At 46.3% G+C, this 24,560-nt stretch overlaps 2 protein-coding genes across 2 annotated transcripts in view; both read right to left on the reverse strand.

Moving 5' to 3' along the window:
- LOC134929586 (protein kinase C delta type-like) overlaps positions 1–5,335 on the reverse strand; it is a 42,844-nt gene extending 37,509 nt beyond the window's left edge. The window contains exons 1-2 of the mRNA XM_063925175.1: positions 5,236–5,335; positions 4,111–5,045 (exon numbers count right to left, since the gene is read on the reverse strand). Of these exons, the coding sequence (XP_063781245.1) occupies positions 4,111–5,045; positions 5,236–5,335 (1,035 nt within the window). The remainder of the gene's footprint in view (positions 1–4,110; positions 5,046–5,235) is intronic.
- Positions 5,336–19,497: 14,162 nt separating this feature from the next.
- On the reverse strand, positions 19,498–21,122 carry LOC134929587 (protein kinase C delta type-like). Its single transcript, XM_063925176.1, has 3 exons — positions 21,023–21,122; positions 19,757–20,832; positions 19,498–19,629 (listed from the first exon to the last, which is right to left on the reverse strand). Exons 1-3 carry the CDS (start codon positions 21,120–21,122, stop codon positions 19,498–19,500), a joined length of 1,308 nt encoding a protein of 435 aa, XP_063781246.1.
- Positions 21,123–24,560: the final 3,438 nt, after the last annotated feature.

Here is a 24,560-nt window from a genome sequence, read left to right on the forward strand (position 1 = left end):
CAGCTCTTCGGTGTGGAAGTATTTCAACAGAAATGCGGACAACAGGTGTCAAGCCGTGTGTTGCCTTTGTCAAGCTGTAATAAGTAGGGGTAAGGACGTTAACCACCTCGGAACATCCTCCCTTATACGTCACCTGCAGCGCATTCATCATAAGTCAGTGACAAGTTCAAAAACTTTGGGCGACAGCGGAAGCAGTCCACTGACCAGTAAATCCCTTCCTCTTGTAACCAAGCTCACGCAAACCACCCCACCAACTCCCTCAGTGTCAATTTCCTCCTTCCCCAGGAATGCCAATAGTCCTGCAGGCCATGTCACTGGCAATTCTGATGAGTCCTCTCCTGCCTGGGATTCCTCCGATGCATCCTTGAGTGTAACGCCTACTGCTGCTGGCGCTGCTGTTGTTGCTGCTGGGAGTCGATGGTCATCCCAGAGGGGAAGTCGGAAGACCACTTTTACTACTTCCACCAAGCAATTGACTGTCCAACAGTCCTTTGCGAGGAAGATGAAATATCACAGCAGTCATCCTGCTGCAAAGCGGATAACTGAGGCCTTGGCATCCTGGGCGGTGAGAAACGTGGTTCCGGTATCCATCATTACTGCAGAGCCAACTATAGACTTGTTTGAGGTACTGTGTCCCTGGTACCAAATACCATCTAGGTTCCATTTCTCTAGGCAGGCGATAAAGAAAATGTACACAGACCTCAGAAAAAGACTCAACAGTGTCCTAAAAAATGCAGTTGTACCCAATGTCCACTTAACCACGGACATGTGGACAAGTGGAGCAGGGCAGACTCAGGACTATATGACTGTGACAGCCCACTGGGTAGATGTATTGACTCCCGCCGCAAGAACAGCAGCGGCGGCACCAGTAGCAGCATCTCGCAAACGCCAACTCTTTCCTAGGCAGGCTACGCTTTGTATCACCGCTTTCCAGAATACGCACACAGCTGAAAACCTCTTACGGCAACTGAGGAAGATCATCGCAGAATGGCTTACCCCAATTGGACTCTCCTGTGGATCTGTGGCATCGGACAACGCCAGCAATATTGTGTGTGCATTAAATATGGGCAAATTCCAGCACGTCCCATGTTTTGCACATACCTTGAATTTGGTGGTGCAGAATTATTTAAAAAATGAGAGGGGCGTGCAAGAGATGCTGTCGGTGGCCAGAAGAATTGCAGGACACTTTCGGCGTACAGAAGACTGGAGCAACACCAAAAACGCCTGAACCTGCCCTGCCATCATCTGAAGCAAGAAGTGGTAACAAGGTGGAATTCAACCCTCTATATGCTTCAGAGGTTGGAGGAGCAGCAAAAGGCCATTCAAGCCTATACAACTGACCACGATATAGGAGGTGGAATGCACCTGTCTCAAGCGCAGTGGAGAATGATTTCAACGTTGTGCAAGGTTCTGCAACCTTTTGAACTTGCCACACGTGAAGTCAGTTCAGACACTGCCAGCCTGAGTCAGGTCATTCCCCTCATCAGGCTATTGCAGAAGAAGCTGGAGACATTGAAGGAGGAGTTAACACTGAGCGATTCCGCTAGGCATGTGGGACTTGTGGATGGAGCCCTTAATTCGCTTAACAAGGATTCACGGGTGGTCAATCTGTTGAAATCAGAGCACTACATTTTGGCCACCGTGCTCGATCCTAGATTTAAAACCTACGTTGTATCTCTCTTTCCGGTAGACACAAGTCTGCAGGGGTTCAAAGAACTGCTGGTGAGAAAATTGTCAAGTCAAGCGGAACGCGACCTGTCAACATCTCCTCCTTCACATTCTCCTGCAACTGGGGGTGCGAGGAAAAGGCTCAGAATTCCGAGCCCACCCGCTGGCGGTGATGCAGGGCAGTCTGGAGCGACTGCTGATGCTGACATCTGGTCCGGACTGAAGGACCTGACAACGATTACGGACATGTCGTCTACTGTCACTGCATATGATTCTCTCACCATTGAAAGAATGGTGGAGGATTATATGAGTGACCGCATCCAAGTAGGCACGTCAGACAGTCCGTACGTATACTGGCAGGAAAAAGAGGCAATTTGGAGGCCCTTGCACAAACTGGCTTTATTCTACCTAAGTTGCCCTCCCACAAGTGTGTACTCCGAAAGAGTGTTTAGTGCCGCCGCTCACCTTGTCAGCAATCGGCGTACGAGGTTACTTCCAGAAAATGTGGAGAAGATGATGTTCATTAAAATGAATTATAATCAATTCCTCCATGGAGTCATTCACCAGCAGCAATTGCCTCCACAAAGTACACAGGGAGCTGTGATGGTGGATTCCAGTGGGGACGAATTGATAATCTGTGAGGAGGGGGATGTACACGGTGATGAATCGGAGGATGATGATGAGGTGGACATCTTGCCTCTGTAGAGCCAGTTTGTGCAAGGAGAGATTAATTGCTTCTTTTTTGGTGGGGGTCCAAACCAACCAGTCATTTCAGTCACAGTCGTGTGGCAGACCCTGTCACTGAAATGATGGGTTGGTTAAAGTGTGCATGTCCTGTTTATACAACATAATGGTGGGTGGGAGGACCCAAGGACAATTCCATCTTGCACCTCTTTTTTCTTTCATTTTTCCTTGCGTCATGTGCTGTTTGGGGAGTGTTTTTTGGAAGGGCCATCCTGCGTGACACTGCAGTGCCACTCCTAGATGGGCCAGGTGTTTGTGTCGGCCACTTGGGTCGCTGAGCTTAGTCACACAGCTACCTCATTGCGCCTCTTTTTTTCTTTGCGTCATGTGGTGTTTGGGGAGTGTTTTTTGGAAGGGCCATCCTGCGTGACACTGCAGTGCCACTCCTAGATGGGCCAGGTGTTTGTGTCGGCCACTAGGGTCGCTTAGCTTACTCACACAGCTACCTCATTGCGCCTCTTTTTTTCTTTGCGTCATGTGCTGTTTGGGGAGTGTTTTTTGGAAGGGCCATCCTGCGTGACACTGCAGTGCCACTCCTAGATGGGCCAGGTGTTTGTGTCGGCCACTTGGGTCGCTGAGCTTAGTCACACAGCTACCTCATTGCGCCTCTTTTTTTCTTTGCGTCATGTGCTGTTTGGGGAGTGTTTTTTGGAAGGGCCATCCTGCGTGACACTGCAGTGCCACTCCTAGATGGGCCAGGTGTTTGTGTCGGCCACTTGGGTCGCTTATCTTAGTCACACAGCTACCTCATTGCACCTCTTTTTTTCTTTGCGTCATGTGCTGTTTGGGGAGTGTTTTTTGGAAGGGCCATCCTGCGTGACACTGCAGTGCCACTCCTAGATGGGCCAGGTGTTTGTGTCGGCCACTAGGGTCGCTTAGCTTACTCACACAGCTACCTCATTGCGCCTCTTTTTTTCCTTGCGTCATGTGCTGTTTGGGGAGTGTTTTATGGAAGGGCCATCCTGCGTGACACTGCAGTGCCACTCCTAGATGGGCCAGGTGTTTGTGTCGGCCACTTGGGTCGCTGAGCTTAGTCACACAGCTACCTCATTGCGCCTCTTTTTTTCTTTGCGTCATGTGCTGTTTGGGGAGTGTTTTTTGGAAGGGCCATCCTGCGTGACACTGCAGTGCCACTCCTAGATGGGCCAGGTGTTTGTGTCGGCCGCTTGGGTCGCTGAGCTTAGTCATCCAGCGACCTCGGTGCAAATTTTAGGACTAAAAATAATATTGTGAGGTGTGAGGTGTTCAGAATAGACTGAAAATGAGTGGAAATTATGGTTATTGAGGTTAATAATACTTTGGGATCAAAATGACCCCCAAATTCTATGATTTAAGCTGTTTTTTAGGGTTTTTTGAAAAAAACACCCGAATCCAAAACACACCCGAATCCGACAAAAAAAATTCGGTGAGGTTTTGCCAAAACGCGTTCGAACCCAAAACACGGCCACGGAACCGAACCCAAAACCAAAACACAAAACCCGAAAAATTTCCGGTGCACATCTCTAATTGCATTGGCACATTATGGTACGTTTCTCTCCATACAGGGCATACAAATTGAATGTTGTCAAATAGCCCCTGGTCCATGGCAGGAATTGGTTGTCTGAAAATTTCACTGTGGGGCACAGAAATATTCTGTTTATCTAGATCCATGGCGTTCTTGAGCACTGTGAGTGGGGATGCTGTTTTTCCACTCTCTACCTCTTCCCAGTTAATAGAAGAGAAGAAGGGGTGTTCTCGCACGTCGCCATTTACCCCAAGCCGGAGGAACTGGTCCTTGCACAGGAGGTTGGATAAAAAGTCCTTTGTTACTCCAGTAAGGCCTTCGTATGATGGTTCCTCTGCAATGATCATTGCTGCTATCTCTGATACGAATTCTCCAGGGAAAGGCTCCGATCCTGTAGCGAGCATATATAATATAACCCCTAATGCGAACCAGTCCACAGCTGCACTGTATGGCTGGCGGGTTATCATTTCTGGAGCAAAATAGCCAGGTGTCCCGCAAATGCCTGCATTATCAATTACTCCATACACATTCATTAGGGCTAGACCAAAGTCTGTGATCTTCACATGGCCGTCTGCAGTCAGCAGAACATTTTCCAGTTTGATGTCTCTGTGAATTATTCCTTTTGAATGCATGAACTGTAATCTACAAACTAATTCCGCCGCTATAAATGTTATTGTGGGAAGGTCCATCTCTGATGTCTCAAGAAAATCGAACAGATCTCCTCCACTAGCCAGTTCCATTACACAGTATAGATAACGATGTGTTTGGAAGACTGCATATCCATGAGTAAGGAAATTGCTCTGATGTGCCAGCTGAAGGACCCGAAACTCGACCAAGCTGCCCTCGTTCTCTATTAGGGCTGTCTTCTTTAAGATCTTAATTGCCACTCTTTCCCTGCGAAGAGCGTCTGTTGCCAGCAGCACTTTTCCGTAGCCTCCCTCTCCAAGTATTGAGTGGAAAGTGAATTTGTCCACTGTTAAGGGGGCAGTATCGGTGTTTTGTTGGCTGGTGGGCGTAGCGCCTGGTCGGCCTCTTCTAAATGCTGTTATGAATTGATCTTTTTTATTTTTTAGAAATGCTGCAATTCTGTCCCAGTTTCTTCGTGATCCCTTCCTAGTGATCTTTTTCGCTGAAAGGGAAACCGGGCCTGCCATATGGCTGCACCCTTCCCCTGGATCTTCAGTAATGTCAGCGTTTCTCCTGTCACGCCAAAATCTGGGACATCGGTTACATGCTTTTATGAATTGATCCTGTTTCTTTTCCAGAAATGCTGCCAACATGTTCCATCCTCTCTGTAATCGTGCAACAAAGCTCCTCACCTTTCTGGCTGCTGAGTTGGTCCGGCCTGCCTGTTTTCCTCTTCGGTTCTGTTTTCCTCTGCACTTCTTTCTTTTCTGCCTCTTGTCTCTGGATCTCCATGCTTTTTCTCGTATTTTTTTTCTCCTATTCGTTCCCATGTTTTGTCATCCGACAGGAACAGGGCCCTTTAGAGAATATAACGCAAGATGTGTCTTCAGTCTAGAGCGTCTGAAGACTGGTTCTCAGGGGCTTCAGCAGCTGTAGAAGTAGCTGCATGATGTCAGCAGTGACTGTGATGTCAGCAGTGACTGTGATGTCACAATTGTGCAGCTGAGCCTAGTCCTAAACATCATCTACATTTTATGGCAGTTGATGTATAAGAAAGTTTCTTTCTGTCCAAACTTTAAATTGTGTAAGATATGTAGAAAGTGTCTTAATTCTACCTATATAAAATGTACCGGCCCATATTATGACATCAAAATTTATATTTGATAAGAAATATGACATTTGTGAGGAGGGATTAGACTGTATTGCGGTCATTTCAGACCAGAGAAGCGTGTAACACAGTCTAATTATTGGAGAATCTACGTGTTTATACCACGTATACCCATTATCCCCAACAATTTCCCTTTTCAATTCAAGCACCTCAAAAATAATTGATAATAATGATAGCTATTTTTTTTACTAAGTGACTTAGGGGCAGATTTATTAAGCTCAGTGAACTGATAAAGTGGAAGGTGATAAAGGACTAGCCAATCAGATCATTACTGCCATGTCACAGGCTGGGTTTGAAAAATGACAGTTAGGAGCTGACTGGCTGGTCCATTATCACCTTCCAATTTATCACTTTACCAAGCTTAATAAATCTGCCCCTTAATCTCAACTGGTGGCAGGAGTATTACCATGCAATCACTTCTATTTCCCCATTGCAACCATTATTAAGAACAATCACATTTAAGGTGGTTTCCAATTATTTGTAGGCATGTGTAACTGTATGAAAGAGCCAAGAGATGGTGAAGAGCATTAGCATCAGTACAGAGTTTGTTTTGCGAAGGGAGAGATTGTGTGTGTCATGTGTCAGCAAAACGTTGACTAGAATAATAATACATCTAGTAACTGTGCTGCCCTTTGCCTCGTCTTTTCTGCAGACTGATTAGCTAAAGGGCCTGAGTCATACCTGATTGATGCTGTGTGTTGTCGCACAGTGGGTGATAAGGTCCTAACTGCACATACTATGCACCGCAATGCGCACGCGCGTCAGACAACAACAAAAGGGCATCGCCGGTCAGCGTCAGGATGGTGCGAAAAATCTAATCGCACAGGTGTTCACAAGGTGAGTGACAGGAGGAGGCCATTTGTGGGTGGTAACTGAGCATTTATGGGGAGTGTCCTGAAAAACACAGGCATGCCCAAGCGTTTTTAGGTAGGGTGTCTGACGTCAGCTCCGGCCCCGATCAGCCTGTTCTCATTGCACTGGAAGAGTAAGTCCTGCCCTGCATAGAGACTGCACACAGGGGATGTTTGCAGCTCGGCGTACACATGGGATCGCACACTTGCACAGCGAATTTACACTCGCCCTGGAGGCGGCGACTATCTGAACGCAGGACAGCAAAGTGATCAGCCCAGCGATCAGATCTGAATCACCCCCAAAGAGTATAGATCAGAGGTTCTCAAACTCTGTCGTCGGGGGCCCACACAGTGCATGTTTTGCAGGTCTCCTCACAGAATCGCAAGTGAAATAATTAGCTCCACCTGTGGACCTTTTTAAAATGTGTCAGTGAGTAATTAATACACCTGTGCACCTGCTGGGTTACCTGCAAAACATGCACTGTGTGGGCCCACGAGGACCAAGTTTGAGAACCTCTGGTATAGATGGTATCTATCACTTTGTATCCATTGGTATAGTGCTCTGAGAAAGTCTGCTGACGGTGGCTTGGAATACTCTGAGTTTCCTGATATGTTCTGTTAATAGCTGAGTAAGGAATTATCCACCTACTAACAGAGGCATTCTGTGCCATGTTATATCAGATTGATTTCGCTTGTGTGGTCAAAATGAAATGAAACCATCTCTGCCACTAGCAGTAATCACCCTATAGTGAGTATATATCAGAACTGGTGATAGCACAGGTTATAGGTATTGTGATTCAGGTCACTAATGGCCTGTTGCACCAATTTTACACTCTCAATAAAATATAATGTTAGATCAAATATTACCAACCAGTCATCTGTGGGCCACAATAGGTTTATGATTTCATGTGTCTCCTAATAGTAATATACAGGGCCGGTTCTAGCCCTATTTGCGCCCCGGGCGGGAAATAGGGGTGTGGCTTCGTACAGGGGGCGTGGTCAGTTACGCCCCCTGTACAGTAGAGTAGCACCACTGAAATGCTGAGTGGTGCGCGATGACATCATCGCGCACCACACAGCAAAGGTCCTCTCCACGAAGGGAAACTAGACGCGTAGCGTCTAGTTCCTTTCACATGGGGACACAGCGGAGGGACACAGCGGGCAGCAAGGGGTACAGCAGTAGCGGATCTTGCCATGGTGCGGTGCTCTCCGGAAGGTGCCGGCGCCCTCCGGAAGGCGGCGCCCCGGGCAAAAGTCCTGCTTGCCCGTGGCAAGATCCGCTACTGGTAATATATAACATATGCAGACCAACTTTGCATGCCCATATAAGTTACAGTAGCTGGTAACTTAATATTGAAACCCCATTTAGTTGTTGTAGTACTGGTTATAAAAAGAATTTCAGTTGGGTACAGGTATAGATTAGATTTAAGAGCAGTGTAATGTAACACAACTATAATAATTGATACATTTATTATATCTGTCTTATTAAACATCCAGTGTCAAGTAAACATTTCTTATTTATTTCTTAGAACTTGTATGAGAACACTGATTATAGAGAGTAAGATATAAATGTAATCTCAGGAACAGTGTGATATGATACAAATGTAGCACTAGATTACTCAGTTATCAATTTCCATCAGTATAACATTATATCTAAGCACAGGATTGTGTGCCAGTGTTAGCTATGACATCATACAACATAAGTTCCATAAACGGAGGTTCTCATTTGTTATTACATGACGTCTGCTTATACCAGCTTGTTGAGGAATATTATTGGAAAATATGCTGTTTTTTATCCGTAAATGTTGCATCTACACACCATAAAATAGGTAACTCTGCATGTTTAGCCACAGAGGCGAGTCTGTACCCTCCTGCTATTCAGATATGTAGTGCCACTTATATGCGGTACACTTTCAGATATGTACTGCCACTTATATGCGGTACACCTTCAGATATGTACTGCCACTTATATGCGGTACACTTGTCCACTATGACATTGTCCCCCTCCTTCCTTCTGAAATGTGCAGACCCCACACGGGTTGGGTAGAATATTCCGGCGGCCGGGATGCCAGCGGTCAGAATACAGGCCACGGCATCCCCTGCATATATTGTTTACAAATAAATTTTGTGATCAATGGGCACGATTCAATTTGATGACAGTTGATGACACCCTGTTTAGTCCGGGAGAATGGACATTCTCTGACTTTTCACTGCGCTGTATTGAATAGCCCCGGGAGCTAATTCCCACCGCTATTCAACTGTCATCGAATTGAACCGTGCCCAATGTGTACATATAATCACAATATTACATTGCACTAATGTCCTTGTAAAATTAGTTCCGCTGAGTAATAGCAGATATCCATGTGAACAAAGGCACGGCAAACGTTAGTGTGTGTGTGTGTGTGTATAAATTAAAATATAATTTGTTTTAGCAAGGATTGCTGTAGCAGTAACATAAGGCACGCACAGTCTTTTTGAGGGGTTTCTGGGGGTGCGTAGTCTCTAAAGATTGGCTTTCATTTCTTACAAAGCAGAGAACCCCCCACCCTGACAGATGCCCGTACCACTGCTGTCAGCAGCACGAGTATGTACAGGGTGCTAGGGGCAGTGGCGTAACTAGGCATTTTAGCGCTGTGTGCAAGAAACGACAGTGGCGCCCCCCCATGCAAGATAGGGGCAGTGCGCGCCGTAGGCGCGTCAAAAATTTATAGGGGCGTGACCACACGGGGAAGGGGCGTGGCCACAAAATAATAGCAATTCATACTACGGTGCACAGTAGTCTACATTATTCAAATTACGCTGCACAGTAGCGCCACTACACCAGGTAGAGCCCCTTTTATACATTACAGCAGACAGCATCCCCCTTTTTACACATTACAGCAGACAGTCTCCCTTTTAACACATTGCGGCAGCCAGTCCCCCTTTTTACACATTGCGGCAGACAGCGTCCCCTTTTTTTACACATTACAGCAGACAGCGTCCCCTTTTTTAACATTACGGCAGACAGCATCCCCTTTTTTACACATTACGGCAGACAGCGTCCCCGTTTTTACACATTACGGCAGCCAGTCCCACTTTTTACACATTGCGGCAGCCAGTCCCCCTTTTTACACATTGCGGCAGCCAGTCCCCATTTTACACATTGCGGCAGCCAGGCCCCCTTTTTACACATTGCGGCAGCCAGTCCCCCTTTTTACACATTGCGGCAGCCAGTCCCCCATTTTACACATTGCGGCAGCCAGTCCCCATTTTACACATTGCGGCAGCCAGTCCCCATTTTACACATTGCTGCAGCCAGGCCCCCTTTTTACACATTGCGGCAGCCAGTCCCCCTTTTTACACATTGCGGCAGATGGTGTCCCCCTGAGAGAGAGAGAGAGAGAGAGAGAGAGAGAAAGAGAAAGAGAGATACATACTTACCATGTCAGGCTCCTCATGCAGCTCCCGTTTGGAGGATACAGGGGTGCCTCCAGGTAAACTAGCTCTCAATCTGGATATGTTTTGTATGTGCCATTATCATGTGGCCATACATTAAGCAATTGTATGACCCATAGTGGATGTTATTATTATTATTATTATGCTGTGTATGGGTTTGGGGAGTGGTACCCCCCGAGTCTGGTGGGGCTGGGCCTCCTTGGGGTAGCACGCCATATTATTTATTTAGCACTTATGTAACACTCCTATTTTTTCACTAATATTACCCTTTTGAGTATTTTATTAACACCCTTATTTTTGTAGCACTTTCTAACCCATAGATTCTGCTTCTTTCTTAACACATATTAACACTTTAGTATTTCAATGGTGTGCTGCCCTAGGGTGGTCGACCTGAGCCGACTTTGTGGGGTCCAAGCCATGGACTTATGCTTAGTTAGGGACCTCCAGTAATAGAGGAGCCGTGAAGTGGCCTGGAGGCTTATCATATCTTTTGCAAAACATATGTAATGAAGAGCTCTAAATTTTCTATTATTACATAGTGTATATAGTTCTTCTTACTAACAGCCAGCAGAGTGCGCTGGAAAAATCCCTTTTGTATTTTTTGTCCAAAGGAGGCTCATTCAGCTGCTATTACATTTATATATTATTGCCATTACTGTGTCACATTGGTACATATATATACAGGTGACTTACCTGAGGTATTTTGCCAGAGCGGGTCTGCATCTTGTAATGGTACCAGCTGTGTGGCAGTATTAATGTGTATACAAAACTAAGACTTTTGCTGTCTGCACTAATAATAATATACTGCACATCTGTGTGTATGTAGTAAATAAAACATTGGGGATTTGGTCATATTTTGATCAAAATATTTCAGATTGTAGCCCATCATCAAGGGAGCCCAATTTCCTGCAAGTTTCTGTTCTACACTAGCGTATATGCCCAGCACACCATTACATTGCAGTTACATGTACTCCCCTCCCAGATCCTCCTTTTTACACATTGCGGCAGCCAGTCCCCATTTTACACATTGCGGCAGCCAGTCCCCCTTTTTACTAGAGATGAGCGGGTTCGGTTTCTCTGAATCCGAACCCGCCCGAACTTCATGGTTTTTTTCACGGGTCCGAGCAGACTCGGATCCTCCCGCCTTGCTCGGTTAACCCGAGCGCGCCCGAACGTCATCATGACGCTGTCGGATTCTCGCGAGACTCGGATTCTATATAAGGAGCCGCGCGTCGCCGCCATTTTCACACGTGCATTGAGATTGATAGTGAGAGGACGTGGCTGGCGTCCTCTCCATTTAGATTATAAGAGAGAGAGATTTACTGGAGCTTAGGACTAGGAGGAGTACTGTAGAAGTGTAGAGAGTGCAGAGAGTTTACTAGTGAGTGACCACCAGACAGTGCAGTTTATTTAATATATCCGTTCTCTGCCTGAAAAAAGCGATACACACAGTGACTCAGTCACATACCATATCTGTGTGCACTGCTCAGGCTCAGCCCAGTGTGCTGCATCATCTATATATATTATATATCTGTCTGACTGCTCAGCTCACACAGCTTATAATTGTGGGGGAGACTGGGGAGCACTGCAGTGCCAGTTATAGGTTATAGCAGGAGCCAGGAGTACATAATATTATATTAAAATTAAACAGTGCACACTTTTGCTGCAGGAGTGCCACTGCCAGTGTGACTGACCAGTGACCTGACCACACTGACCACCAGTATAGTTAGTAGTATACTTATATTGTGATTGCCTGAAAAAGTTAAACACTCGTCGTGTGACTTCACTTGTGTGTTGTTTTTTTTTTATTCTATAAAAATAAAACTCATTCTGCTGACAGACAGTGTCCAGCAGGTCCGTCATTATATAATATATAATATATACCTGTCCGGCTGCAGTAGTGATATATATATATTTTTTATATCATTTATCATCCAGTCGCAGCAGACACAGTACGGTAGTTCACGGCTGTGGCTACCTCTGTGTCTGCACTCGGCAGGCAGTCCGTCCATAATTGTATACCACCTAACCGTGGTTTTTTTTTCTTCTTTATACATACATACTACTACGACATCTCTTTATCAACCAGTCTATATTAGCAGCAGACACAGTACAGTACGGTAGTTCACGGCTGTGGCTACCTCTGTGTCTGCACTCGGCAGGCAGTCCGTCCATAATTGTATACCACCTAACCGTGGTTTTTTTTTCTTTCTTCTTTATACATACATAGTTACATAGACATCTCTTTATCAACCAGTCTATATTAGCAGCAGACACAGTACAGTACGGTAGTTCACGGTTGTGGCTACCTCTGTGTCTGCACTCGGCAGGCAGTCCGTCCATAATTGTATACCACCTAACCGTGGTTTTTTTTTCTTTCTTCTTTATACATACATAGTTACATAGACATCTCTTTATCAACCAGTCTATATTAGCAGCAGACACAGTACAGTACGGTAGTTCACGGCTGTGGCTACCTCTGTGTCTGCACTCGGCAGGCAGTCCGTCCATAATTGTATACCACCTAACCGTGGTTTTTTTTTCTTTCTTCTTTATACATACATAGTTACATAGACATCTCTTTATCAACCAGTCTATATTAGCAGCAGACACAGTACAGTACGGTAGTTCACGGCTGTGGCTACCTCTGTGTCTGCACTCGGCAGGCAGTCCGTCCATAATTGTATACCACCTAACCGTGGTTTTTTTTTCTTTCTTCTTTATACATACATAGTTACATAGACATCTCTTTATCAACCAGTCTATATTAGCAGCAGACACAGTACAGTACGGTAGTTCACGGCTGTGGCTACCTCTGTGTCTGCACTCGGCAGGCAGTCCGTCCATAATTGTATACCACCTAACCGTGGTTTTTTTTTCTTTCTTCTTTATACATACATAGTTACATAGACATCTCTTTATCAACCAGTCTATATTAGCAGCAGACACAGTACAGTACGGTAGTTCACGGCTGTGGCTACCTCTGTGTCTGCACTCGGCAGGCAGTCCGTCCATAATTGTATACCACCTAACCGTGGTTTTTTTTTCTTTCTTCTTTATACATACATACTACTACGACATCTCTTTATCAACCAGTCTATATTATTAGCAGCAGACACAGTACAGTACGGTAGTTCACGGCTGTGGCTACCTCTGTGTCTGCACTCGGCAGGCAGTCCGTCCATAATTGTATACCACCTAACCGTGGTTTTTTTTTCTTTCTTCTTTATACATACATAGTTACATAGACATCTCTTTATCAACCAGTCTATATTAGCAGCAGACACAGTACAGTACGGTAGTTCACGGCTGTGGCTACCTCTGTGTCTGCACTCGGCAGGCAGTCCATAATTGTATACTAGTATCCATCTCCATTGTTTACCTGAGGTGCCTTTTAGTTGTGCCTATTAAAATATGGAGAACAAAAATGTTGAGGTTCCAAAATTAGGGAAAGATCAAGATCCACTTCCACCTCGTGCTGAAGCTGCTGCCACTAGTCATGGCCGAGACGATGAAATGCCAGCAACGTCGTCTGCCAAGGCCGATGCCCAATGTCATAGTACAGAGCATGTCAAATCCAAAACACCAAATATCAGAAAAAAAAGGACTCCAAAACCTAAAATAAAATTGTCGGAGGAGAAGCGTAAACTTGCCAATATGCCATTTACGACACGGAGTGGCAAGGAACGGCTGAGGCCCTGGCCTATGTTCATGGCTAGTGGTTCAGCTTCACATGAGGATGGAAGCACTCAGCCTCTCGCTAGAAAAATGAAAAGACTCAAGCTGGCAAAAGCAGCACAGCAAAGAACTGTGCATTCTTCGAAATCCCAAATCCACAAGGAGAGTCCAATTGTGTCGGTTGCGATGCCTGACCTTCCCAACACTGGACGTGAAGAGCATGCGCCTTCCACCATTTGCACGCCCCCTGCAAGTGCTGGAAGGAGCACCCGCAGTCCAGTTCCTGATAGTCAGATTGAAGATGTCAGTGTTGAAGTACACCAGGATGAGGAGGATATGGGTGTTGCTGGCGCTGGGGAGGAAATTGACCAGGAGGATTCTGATGGTGAGGTGGTTTGTTTAAGTCAGGCACCCGGGGAGACACCTGTTGTCCGTGGGAGGAATATGGCCGTTGACATGCCAGGTGAAAATACCAAAAAAATCAGCTCTTCGGTGTGGAGGTATTTCAACAGAAATGCGGACAACAGGTGTCAAGCCATGTGTTCCCTTTGTCAAGCTGTAATAAGTAGGGGTAAGGACGTTAACCACCTCGGAACATCCTCCCTTATACGTCACCTGCAGCGCATTCATAATAAGTCAGTGACAAGTTCAAAAACTTTGGGTGACAGCGGAAGCAGTCCACTGACCAGTAAATCCATTCCTCTTGTAACCAAGCTCACGCAAACCACCCCACCAACTCCCTCAGTGTCAATTTCCTCCTTCCCCAGGAATGCCAATAGTCCTGCAGGCCATGTCACTGGCAATTCTGACGATTCCTCTCCTGCCTGGGATTCCTCCGATGCATCCTTGCGTGTAAAGCCTACTGCTGCTGGCGCTGCTGTTGTTGCTGCTGGGAGTCGATGGTCATCCCAGAGGGGAAGTCGTAAGCCCACTTGTACTACTTCCAGTAAGCAATTGACTGTTCAACAGTCCTTTGCGAGGAAGATGAAATATCACAGCAGTCATCCTGCTGCAAAGCGGATAACTGAGGCCTTGACAACTATGTTGGTGTTAGACGTGCGTCCGGTATCCGCCGTTAGTTCACAGGGAACTAGACAATTTATTGAGGCAGTGTGCCCCCATTACCAAATACCATCTAGGTTCCACTTCTCTAGGCAGGCGATACCGAGAATGTACACGGACGTCAGAAAAAGACTCACCAGTGTCCTAAAAAATGCAGTTGTACCCAATGTCCACTTAACCACGGACATGTGGACAAGTGGAGCAGGGCAGGGTCAGGACTATATGACTGTGACAGCCCACTGGGTAGATGTATGGACTCCCGCCGCAAGAACAGCAGCGGCGGCACCAGTAGCAGCATCTCGCAAACGCCAACTCTTTCCTAGGCAGGCTACGCTTTGTATCACCGCTTTCCAGAATACGCACACAGCTGAGAACCTCTTACGGCAACTGAGGAAGATCATCGCGGAATGGCTTACCCCAATTGGACTCTCCTGTGGATTTGTGGCATCGGACAACGCCAGCAATATTGTGTGTGCATTAAATATGGGCAAATTCCAGCACGTCCCATGTTTTGCACATACCTTGAATTTGGTGGTGCAGAATTTTTTAAAAAACGACAGGGGCGTGCAAGAGATGCTGTCGGTGGCCAGAAGAATTGCGGGACACTTTCGGCGTACAGGCACCACGTACAGAAGACTGGAGCACCACCAAAAACTACTGAACCTGCCCTGCCATCATCTGAAGCAAGAAGTGGTAACGAGGTGGAATTCAACCCTCTATATGCTTCAGAGGTTGGAGGAGCAGCAAAAGGCCATTCAAGCCTATACAATTGAGCACGATATAGTAGGTGGAATGCACCTGTCTCAAGCGCAGTGGAGAATGATTTCAACGTTGTGCAAGGTTCTGATGCCCTTTGAACTTGCCACACGTGAAGTCAGTTCAGACACTGCCAGCCTGAGTCAGGTCATTCCCCTCATCAGGCTTTTGCAGAAGAAGCTGGAGACATTGAAGGAGGAGCTAACACGGAGCGATTCCGCTAGGCATGTGGGACTTGTGGATGGAGCCCTTAATTCGCTTAACAAGGATTCACGGGTGGTCAATCTGTTGAAATCAGAGCACTACATTTTGGACACCGTGCTCGATCCTAGATTTAAAGCCTACCTTGGATCTCTCTTTCCGGCAGACACAAGTCTGCTGGGGTTGAAAGACCTGCTGGTGACAAAATTGTCAAGTCAAGCGGAACGCGACCTGTCAACATCTCCTCCTTCACATTCTCCCGCAACTGGGGGTGCGAGGAAAAGGCTCAGAATTCCGAGCCCACCCGCTGGCGGTGATGCAGGGCAGTCTGGAGCGACTGCTGATGCTGACATCTGGTCCGGACTGAAGGACCTGACAACGATTACGGACATGTCGTCTACTGTCACTGCATATGATTCTCTCAACATTGATAGAATGGTGGAGGATTATATGAGTGACCGCATCCAAGTAGGCACGTCACACAGTCCGTACGTATACTGGCAGGAAAAAGAGGCAATTTGGAGGCCCTTGCACAAACTGGCTTTATTCTACCTAAGTTGCCCTCCCACAAGTGTGTACTCCGAAAGAGTGTTTAGTGCCGCCGCTCACCTTGTCAGCAATCGGCGTACGAGGTTACATCCAGAAAATGTGGAGAAGATGATGTTCATTAAAATGAATTATAATCAATTCCTCCGCGGAGACATTGACCAGCAGCAATTGCCTCCACAAAGTACACAGGGAGCTGAGATGGTGGATTCCAGTGGGGACGAATTGATAATCTGTGAGGAGGGGGATGTACACGGTGATATATCGGAGGGTGATGATGAGGTGGACATCTTGCCTCTGTAGAGCCAGTTTGTGCAAGGAGAGATTAATTGCTTCTTTTTTGGGGGGGGTCCAAACCAACCCGTCTTATCAGTCACAGTCGTGTGGCAGACCCTGTCACTGAAATGATGGGTTGGTTAAAGTGTGCATGTCCTGTTTTGTTTATACAACATAAGGGTGGGTGGGAGGGACCAAGGACAATTCCATCTTGCACCTCTTTTTTCTTTTCTTTTTCTTTGCATCATGTGCTGATTGGGGAGGGTTTTTTGGAAGGGACATCCTGCGTGACACTGCAGTGCCACTCCTAAATGGGCCCGGTGTTTGTGTCGGCCACTAGGGTCGCTAATCTTACTCACACAGTCAGCTACCTCATTGCGCCTCTTTTTTTCTTTGCGTCATGTGCTGTTTGGGGAGGGTTTTTTGGAAGGGACATCCTGCGTGACACTGCAGTGCCACTCCTAGATGGGCCCGGTGTTTGTGTCGGCCACTAGGGTCGCTAATCTTACTCACACAGCTACCTCATTGCGCCTCTTTTTTTCTTTGCGTCATGTGCTGTTTGGGGAGGGTTTTTTGGAAGGGACATCCTGCGTGACACTGCAGTGCCACTCCTAGATGGGCCCGGTGTTTGTGTCGGCCACTAGGGTCGCTAATCTTACTCACACAGCTACCTCATTGCGCCTCTTTTTTTCTTTGCGTCATGTGCTGTTTGGGGAGGGTTTTTTGGAAGGGCCATCCTGCGTGACACTGCAGTGCCACTCCTAGATGGGCCCGGTGTTTGTGTCGGCCACTAGGGTCGCTAATCTTACTCACACAGCTACCTCATTGCGCCTCTTTTTTTCTTTGCGTCATGTGCTGTTTGGGGAGGGTTTTTTGGAAGGGACATCCTGCGTGACACTGCAGTGCCACTCCTAGATGGGCCCGGTGTTTGTGTCGGCCACTAGGGTCGCTTATCTTACTCACACAGCGACCTCGGTGCAAATTTTAGGACTAAAAATAATATTGTGAGGTGTGAGGTATTCAGAATAGACTGAAAATGAGTGTAAATTATGGTTTTTGAGGTTAATAATACTTTGGGATCAAAATGACCCCCAAATTCTATGATTTAAGCTGTTTTTTAGTGTTTTTTGAAAAAAACACCCGAATCCAAAACACACCCGAATCCGACAAAAAAAATTCGGTGAGGTTTTGCCAAAACGCGTTCGAACCCAAAACACGGCCGCGGAACCGAACCCAAAACCAAAACACAAAACCCGAAAAATTTCAGGCGCTCATCTCTACTTTTTACACATTGCGGCAGCTAGGCCCCCTTTTTACACATTGCGACAGCCAGTCCCCCTTTTTACACATTGCGGCAACCAGTCCCCCTTTTTACCTTTTTACACATTGCGGCAGACGGTGTCCCCCTGAGAGAGAGAGAGAGAGAGAGAGAGAGAAAGAGAGAGAGAGAGAAAGAGAGATACATACTTACCATGTCAGGCTCCTCATGCAGCTCTCTCGGTGCAGGCAGGTGAGAAGGAGGAGGAGGGAGGGGGAGCAGGGAGCGGCAGCAGCGCTATGTCATTGGTAGTAAGCGCCGCTGCAGCATCCCCCTCTCTTTCCGTATTGGCTGCCCGGCGCTGCTGTGGATGCTGGGATAGAGGAACCGCCTCCCAGCATTCACAGCAGCGCCGGGCAGCCAATACGGAAGGAGAGGGGGATGCTGCAGCGGCGCTTACTACCAATGAAATAGCGCTGCTGCGGCTCCCTGCTCCCCCTCCCTCCTCCTCCTTCTCACCTGCCCGGCGCTGCAGACTTCTCCCTCCACAGCGCGGCGCACGGCGCACACAGCAGAGGCGGCATGTAATGAGTCAATTTGACTCATTACATGCCGCTGGCCGTGCGCCCTCAGGGCAACTGCGCTGTGTGCCAAGCCCACTTGGCACACACGTAGTTACAGCCCTGGCTAGGGGGGCATGACATAGCTGGGGAAGTCAGTGGGTCTAAATGTGTAAGTGGACGTTTGGAGTAGGATGGCAGCTTACTCCAAAGGAGGCTCATTCAGCTGCTATTACATTTATATATTATTGCCATTACTGTGTCACATTGGTACATATATATACAGGTGACTTACCTGAGGTATTTTGCGAGAGCAGGTCTGCATCTTGTAATGGTACCAGCTGTGTGGCAGTATTAATGTGTATACAAAACTAAGACTTTTGCTGTCTGCACTAATAATAATATACTGCACATCTGTGTGTTTGTAGTAAATAAAACATTGGGGATTTGGTCATATTTTGATCAAAATATTTCAGCTTGCAGCCCATCATCAAGGGAGCCCAATTTCCTGCAAGTTTCTGTTCTACACTAGCGTATATGCCCAGCACACTATTACATTGCAGTTACATGTACTCCCCTCCCAGATACAGAGGGGAGCATCTATACAGGGCTGGCTAGTGAGCCGCACCCAGCTAGGCCTTTTATAGCCGTGACTGAAAGCTGCCATGATAGCACTAGGCCTGTGCTTGGTTATACCAATTGTGTGCATAGTACCAGCTGCATGGCAGTATTAATGCCATATATGTACAGATGTGATCTGTTGTGGCACTGCTGACTATAGCAACACTCTGTAGCTGGATCGTGATGCAAACGCATTGTTGTATGCCGCAAGTGTTTGCATCGCAGCCGGTCCCTTTGAAGTAAATGGGAGTCAGGCGCGTGTGCGTGCCGGCTCCTATTCAAGTCTATAGCATAGTGGAAGCATGTGATCACATGCGCCCCGCTATGCTGCGCTGTCCCAAGGATAGCAGGACACATCTGTATACAAAAAAAACATTTTGCTGTCGCTGCTAACAATAATATACTGCAAATCTGTGTGCATGTATAAAATAAAACAGGGTATTTTGTCATATTTTGATCAAAACATTTAAGCTTGCAGCCCAACGTCAAGGGACCCCAATTTTCTGCAAGGCCCTACCCTAGCTTATATGTCCAGCCTACCACTATATTGCAGTAGGCAGATCTCCTGTGACGTAGCCGGGGTGGGTCAGGTGCATTTCCAGAGACATAGCCGAGGTCAGGGCAGGCGTCAGACAGTGTATAGTGAGGGATGCACTGGATGTTGGAACAGGCAGCTGATGCAACAGGAACAAGATGTTTTAAGGATTGCAGATGTTTCTATTTCCCGCTAGTGCATGTCTAGGGTATAATATCTGATTGCATTGGCACCTTATGGTACGTTTCTCTCCATACAGGGCATACAAATTGAATGTTGTCAAATAGCCCCTGGTCCATGGCAGGAATTGGTTGTCTGAAAATTTCACTGTGGGGCACAGGAATATTCTGTTTATCTAGATCCATGGCGTTCTTGAGCACTGTGAGTGGGGATGCTGTTTTTCCACTCTCTACCTCTTCCCAGTTAATAGAAGAGAAGAAGGGGTGTTCTCGCACGTCGCCATTTACCCCAAGCCGGAGGAACTGGTCCTTGCACAGGAGGTTGGATAAAAAGTCCTTTGTTACTCCAGTAAGGCCTTCGTATGATGGTTCCTCTGCAATGATCATTGCTGCTATCTCTGACACGGATTCTCCAGGGAAAGGCTCCGATCCTGTAGCGAGCATATATAATATAACCCCTAATGCGAACCAGTCCACAGCTGCACTGTATGGCTGGCGGGTTATCATTTCTGGAGCAAAATAGCCAGGTGTCCCGCAAATGCCTGCATTATCAATTACTCCATACACATTCATTAGGGCTAGACCAAAGTCTGTGATCTTCACATGGCCGTCTGCAGTCAGCAGAACATTTTCCAGTTTGATGTCTCTGTGAATTATTCCTTTTGAATGCATGAACTGTAATCCACAAACCAATTCCGCCGCTATAAATGTTATTGTGGGAAGGTCCATCTCTGATGTCTCAAGAAAATCGAACAGATCTCCTCCACTAGCCAGTTCCATTACACAGTATAGATAACGATGTGTTTGGAAGACTGCATATCCATGAGTAAGGAAATTGCTCTGATGTGCCAGCTGAAGGACCCGAAACTCGACCAAGCTGCCCTCGTTCTCTATTAGGGCTGTCTTCTTTAAGATCTTAATTGCCACTCTTTCCCTGCGAAGAGCGTCTGTTGCCAGCAGCACTTTTCCGTAGCCTCCCTCTCCAAGTATTGAGTGGAAAGTGAATTTGTCCACTGTTAAGGGGGCAGTATCAGTGTTTTGTTGGCTGGTGGGCGTAGCGCCTGGTCGGCCTCTTCTAAATGCTGTTATGAATTGATCTTTTTTATTTTTTAGAAATGCTGCAATCCAGTTTCTTCGTGATCCCTTCCTAGTGATCTTTTTCGCTGAAAGGGAAACCGGGCCTGCCATATGGCTGCACCCTTCCCCTGGATCTTCAGTAATGTCAGCGTTTCTCCTGTCACGCCAAAATCTGGGACATCGGTTACATGCTTTTATGAATTGATCCTGTTTCTTTTCCAGAAATGCTGCCAACATGTTCCATCCTCTCTGTAATCGTGCAACAAATCTCCTCACCTTTCTGGCTGCTGAGTTGGTCCGGCCTGCCTGCTTTCCTCTTCGGTTCTGTTTTCCTCTGCACTTCTTTCTTTTCTGCCTCTTGTCTCTGGATCTCCATGCTTTTTCTCGTATTTTTTTTCTCCTATTCGTTCCCATGTTTTGTCATCCGACAGGAACAGGGCCCTTTAGAGAATATAACGCTAGATGTGTCTTCAGTCTAGAGCGTCTGAAGACTGGTTCTCAGGGGCTTCAGCAGCTGTAGAAGTAGCTGCATGATGTCAGCAGTGACTGTGATGTCAGCAGTGACTGTGATGTCACAATTGTGCAGCTGAGCCTAGTCCTAAACATCATCTACATTTTATGGCAGTTGATGTATAAGAAAGTTTCTTTCTGTCCAAACTTTAAATTGTGTAAGATATGTAGAAAGTGTCTTAATTCTACCTATATAAAATGTACCGGCCCATATTATGACATCAAAATTTATATTTTATAAGAAATATGACATTTGTGAGGAGGGATTAGACTGTATTGCGGTCATTTCAGACCAGAGAAGCGTGTAACACAGTCTAATTATTGGAGAATCTACGTGTTTATACCACGTATACCCATTATCCCCAACAATTTCCCTTTTAAATTCAAGCACCTCAAAAATAATTGATAGTAATGATAGCTATTTTTTTTACTAAGTGACTTAGGGGCAGATTTATTAAGCTCAGTGAACTGATAAAGTGGAAGGTGATAAAGGACTAGCCAATCAGATCATTACTGCCATGTCACAGGCTGGGTTTGAAAAATGACAGTTAGGAGCTGACTGGCTGGTCCATTATCACCTTCCAATTTATCACTTTACCAAGCTTAATAAATCTGCCCCTTAATCTCAACTGGTGGCAGGAGTATTACCATGCAATCACTTCTATTTCCCCATTGCAACCATTATTAAGAACAATCACATTTAAGGTGGTTTCCAATTATTTGTAGGCATGTGTAACTGTATGAAAGAGCCAAGAGATGGTGAAGAGCATTAGCATCAGTACAGAGTTTGTTTTGCGAAGGGAGAGATTGTGTGTGTCATGTGTCAGCAAAACGTTGACTAGAATAATAATACATCTAGTAACTGTGCTGCCCTTTGCCTCGTCTTTTCTGCAGACTGATTAGCTAAAGGGCCTGAGTCATACCTGATTGATGCTGTGTGTTGTCGCACAGTGGGCGATAAGGTCCTAACTGCACATACTATGCACCGCAATGCGCACGCGCGTCAGACAACAACAAAAGGGCATCGCCGGTCAGCGTCAGGATGGTGCGAAAAATCTAATCGCACAGGTGTTCACAAGGTGAGTGACAGGAGGAGGCCATTTGTGGGTGGTAACTGAGCATTTATGGGGAGTGTCCTGAAAAACACAGGCATGCCCAAGCGTTTTTAGGTAGGGTGTCTGACGTCAGCTCCGGCCCCGATCAGCCTGTTCTCATTGCACTGGAAGAGTAAGTCCTGCCCTGCATAGAGACTGCACACAGGGGATGTTTGCAGCTCGGCGTACACATGGGATCGCACACTTGCACAGCGAATTTACACTCGCCCTGGAGGCGGCGACTATCTGAACGCAGGACAGCAAAGTGATCAGCCCAGCGATCAGATCTGAATCACCCCCAAAGAGTATAGATCAGAGGTTCTCAAACTCTGTCGTCGGGGGCCCACACAGTGCATGTTTTGCAGGTCTCCTCACAGAATCGCAAGTGAAATAATTAGCTCCACCTGTGGACCTTTTTAAAATGTGTCAGTGAGTAATTAATACACCTGTGCACCTGCTGGGTTACCTGCAAAACATGCACTGTGTGGGCCCACGAGGACCAAGTTTGAGAACCTCTGGTATAGATGGTATCTATCACTTTGTATCCATTGGTATAGTGCTCTGAGAAAGTCTGCTGACGGTGGCTTGGAATACTCTGAGTTTCCTGATATGTTCTGTTAATAGCTGAGTAAGGAATTATCCACCTACTAACAGAGGCATTCTGTGCCATGTTATATCAGATTGATTTCGCTTGTGTGGTCAAAATGAAATGAAACCATCTCTGCCACTAGCAGTAATCACCCTATAGTGAGTATATATCAGAACTGGTGATAGCACAGGTTATAGGTATTGTGATTCAGGTCACTAATGGCCTGTTGCACCAATTTTACACTCTCAATAAAATATAATGTTAGATCAAATATTACCAACCAGTCATCTGTGGGCCACAATAGGTTTATGATTTCATGTGTCTCCTAATAGTAATATACAGGGCCGGTTCTAGCCCTATTTGCGCCCCGGGCGGGAAATAGGGGTGTGGCTTCGTACAGGGGGCGTGGTACAGTAGAGTAGCACCACTGAAATGCTGAGCGGTGCGCGATGACATCATCGCGCACCACACAGCAAAGGTCCTCTCCACGAAGGGAAACTAGACGCGTAGCGTCTAGTTCCTTTCACATGGGGACACAGCGGAGGGACACAGCGGGCAGCAAGGGGTACAGCAGTAGCGGATCTTGCCATGGTGCGGTGCTCTCCGGAAGGCGCCGGCGCCCTCCGGAAGGCGGCGCCCCGGGCAAAAGTCCTGCTTGCCCGTGGCAAGATCCGCTACAGGTAATATATAACATATGCAGACCTTCTTTGCATGCCCATATAAGTTACAGTAGCTGGTAACTTAATATTGAAACCCCATTTAGTTGTTGTAGTACTGGTTATAAAAAGAATTTCAGTTGGGTACAGGTATAGATTAGATTTAAGAGCAGTGTAATGTAACACAACTATAATAATTGATACATTTATTATATCTGTCTTATTAAACATCCAGTGTCAAGTAAACATTTCTTATTTATTTCTTAGAACTTGTATGAGAACACTGATTATAGAGAGTAAGATATAAATGTAATCTCAGGAACAGTGTGATATGATACAAATGTAGCACTAGATTACTCAGTTATCAATTTCCATCAGTATAACATTATATCTAAGCACAGGATTGTGTGCCAGTGTTAGCTATGACATCATACAACATAAGTTCCATAAACGGAGGTTCTCATTTGTTATTACATGACGTCTGCTTATACCAGCTTGTTGAGGAATATTATTGGAAAATATGCTGTTTTTTATCCGTAAATGTTGCATCTACACACCTTAAAATAGGTAACTCTGCATGTTTAGCCACAGAGGCGAGTCTGTACCCTCCTGCTATTCAGATATGTAGTGCCACTTATATGCGGTACACTTTCAGATATGTACTGCCACTTATATGCGGTACACCTTCAGATATGTACTGCCACTTATATGCGGTACACTTGTCCACTATGACATTGTCCCCCTCCTTCCTTCTGAAATGTGCAGACCCCACACGGGTTGGGTAGAATATTCCGGCGGCCGGGATGCCAGCGGTCAGAATACAGGCCACGGCATCCCCTGCATATATTGTTTACAAATAAATTTTGTGATCAATGGGCACGATTCAATTTGATGACAGTTGATGACACCCTGTTTAGTCCGGGAGAATGGACATTCTCTGACTTTTCACTGCGCTGTATTGAATA

The sequence above is a fragment of the Pseudophryne corroboree genome, chromosome 5 (assembly GCF_028390025.1).
Source record: "Pseudophryne corroboree isolate aPseCor3 chromosome 5, aPseCor3.hap2, whole genome shotgun sequence".
Lineage (NCBI taxonomy): Eukaryota > Metazoa > Chordata > Amphibia > Anura > Myobatrachidae > Pseudophryne > Pseudophryne corroboree.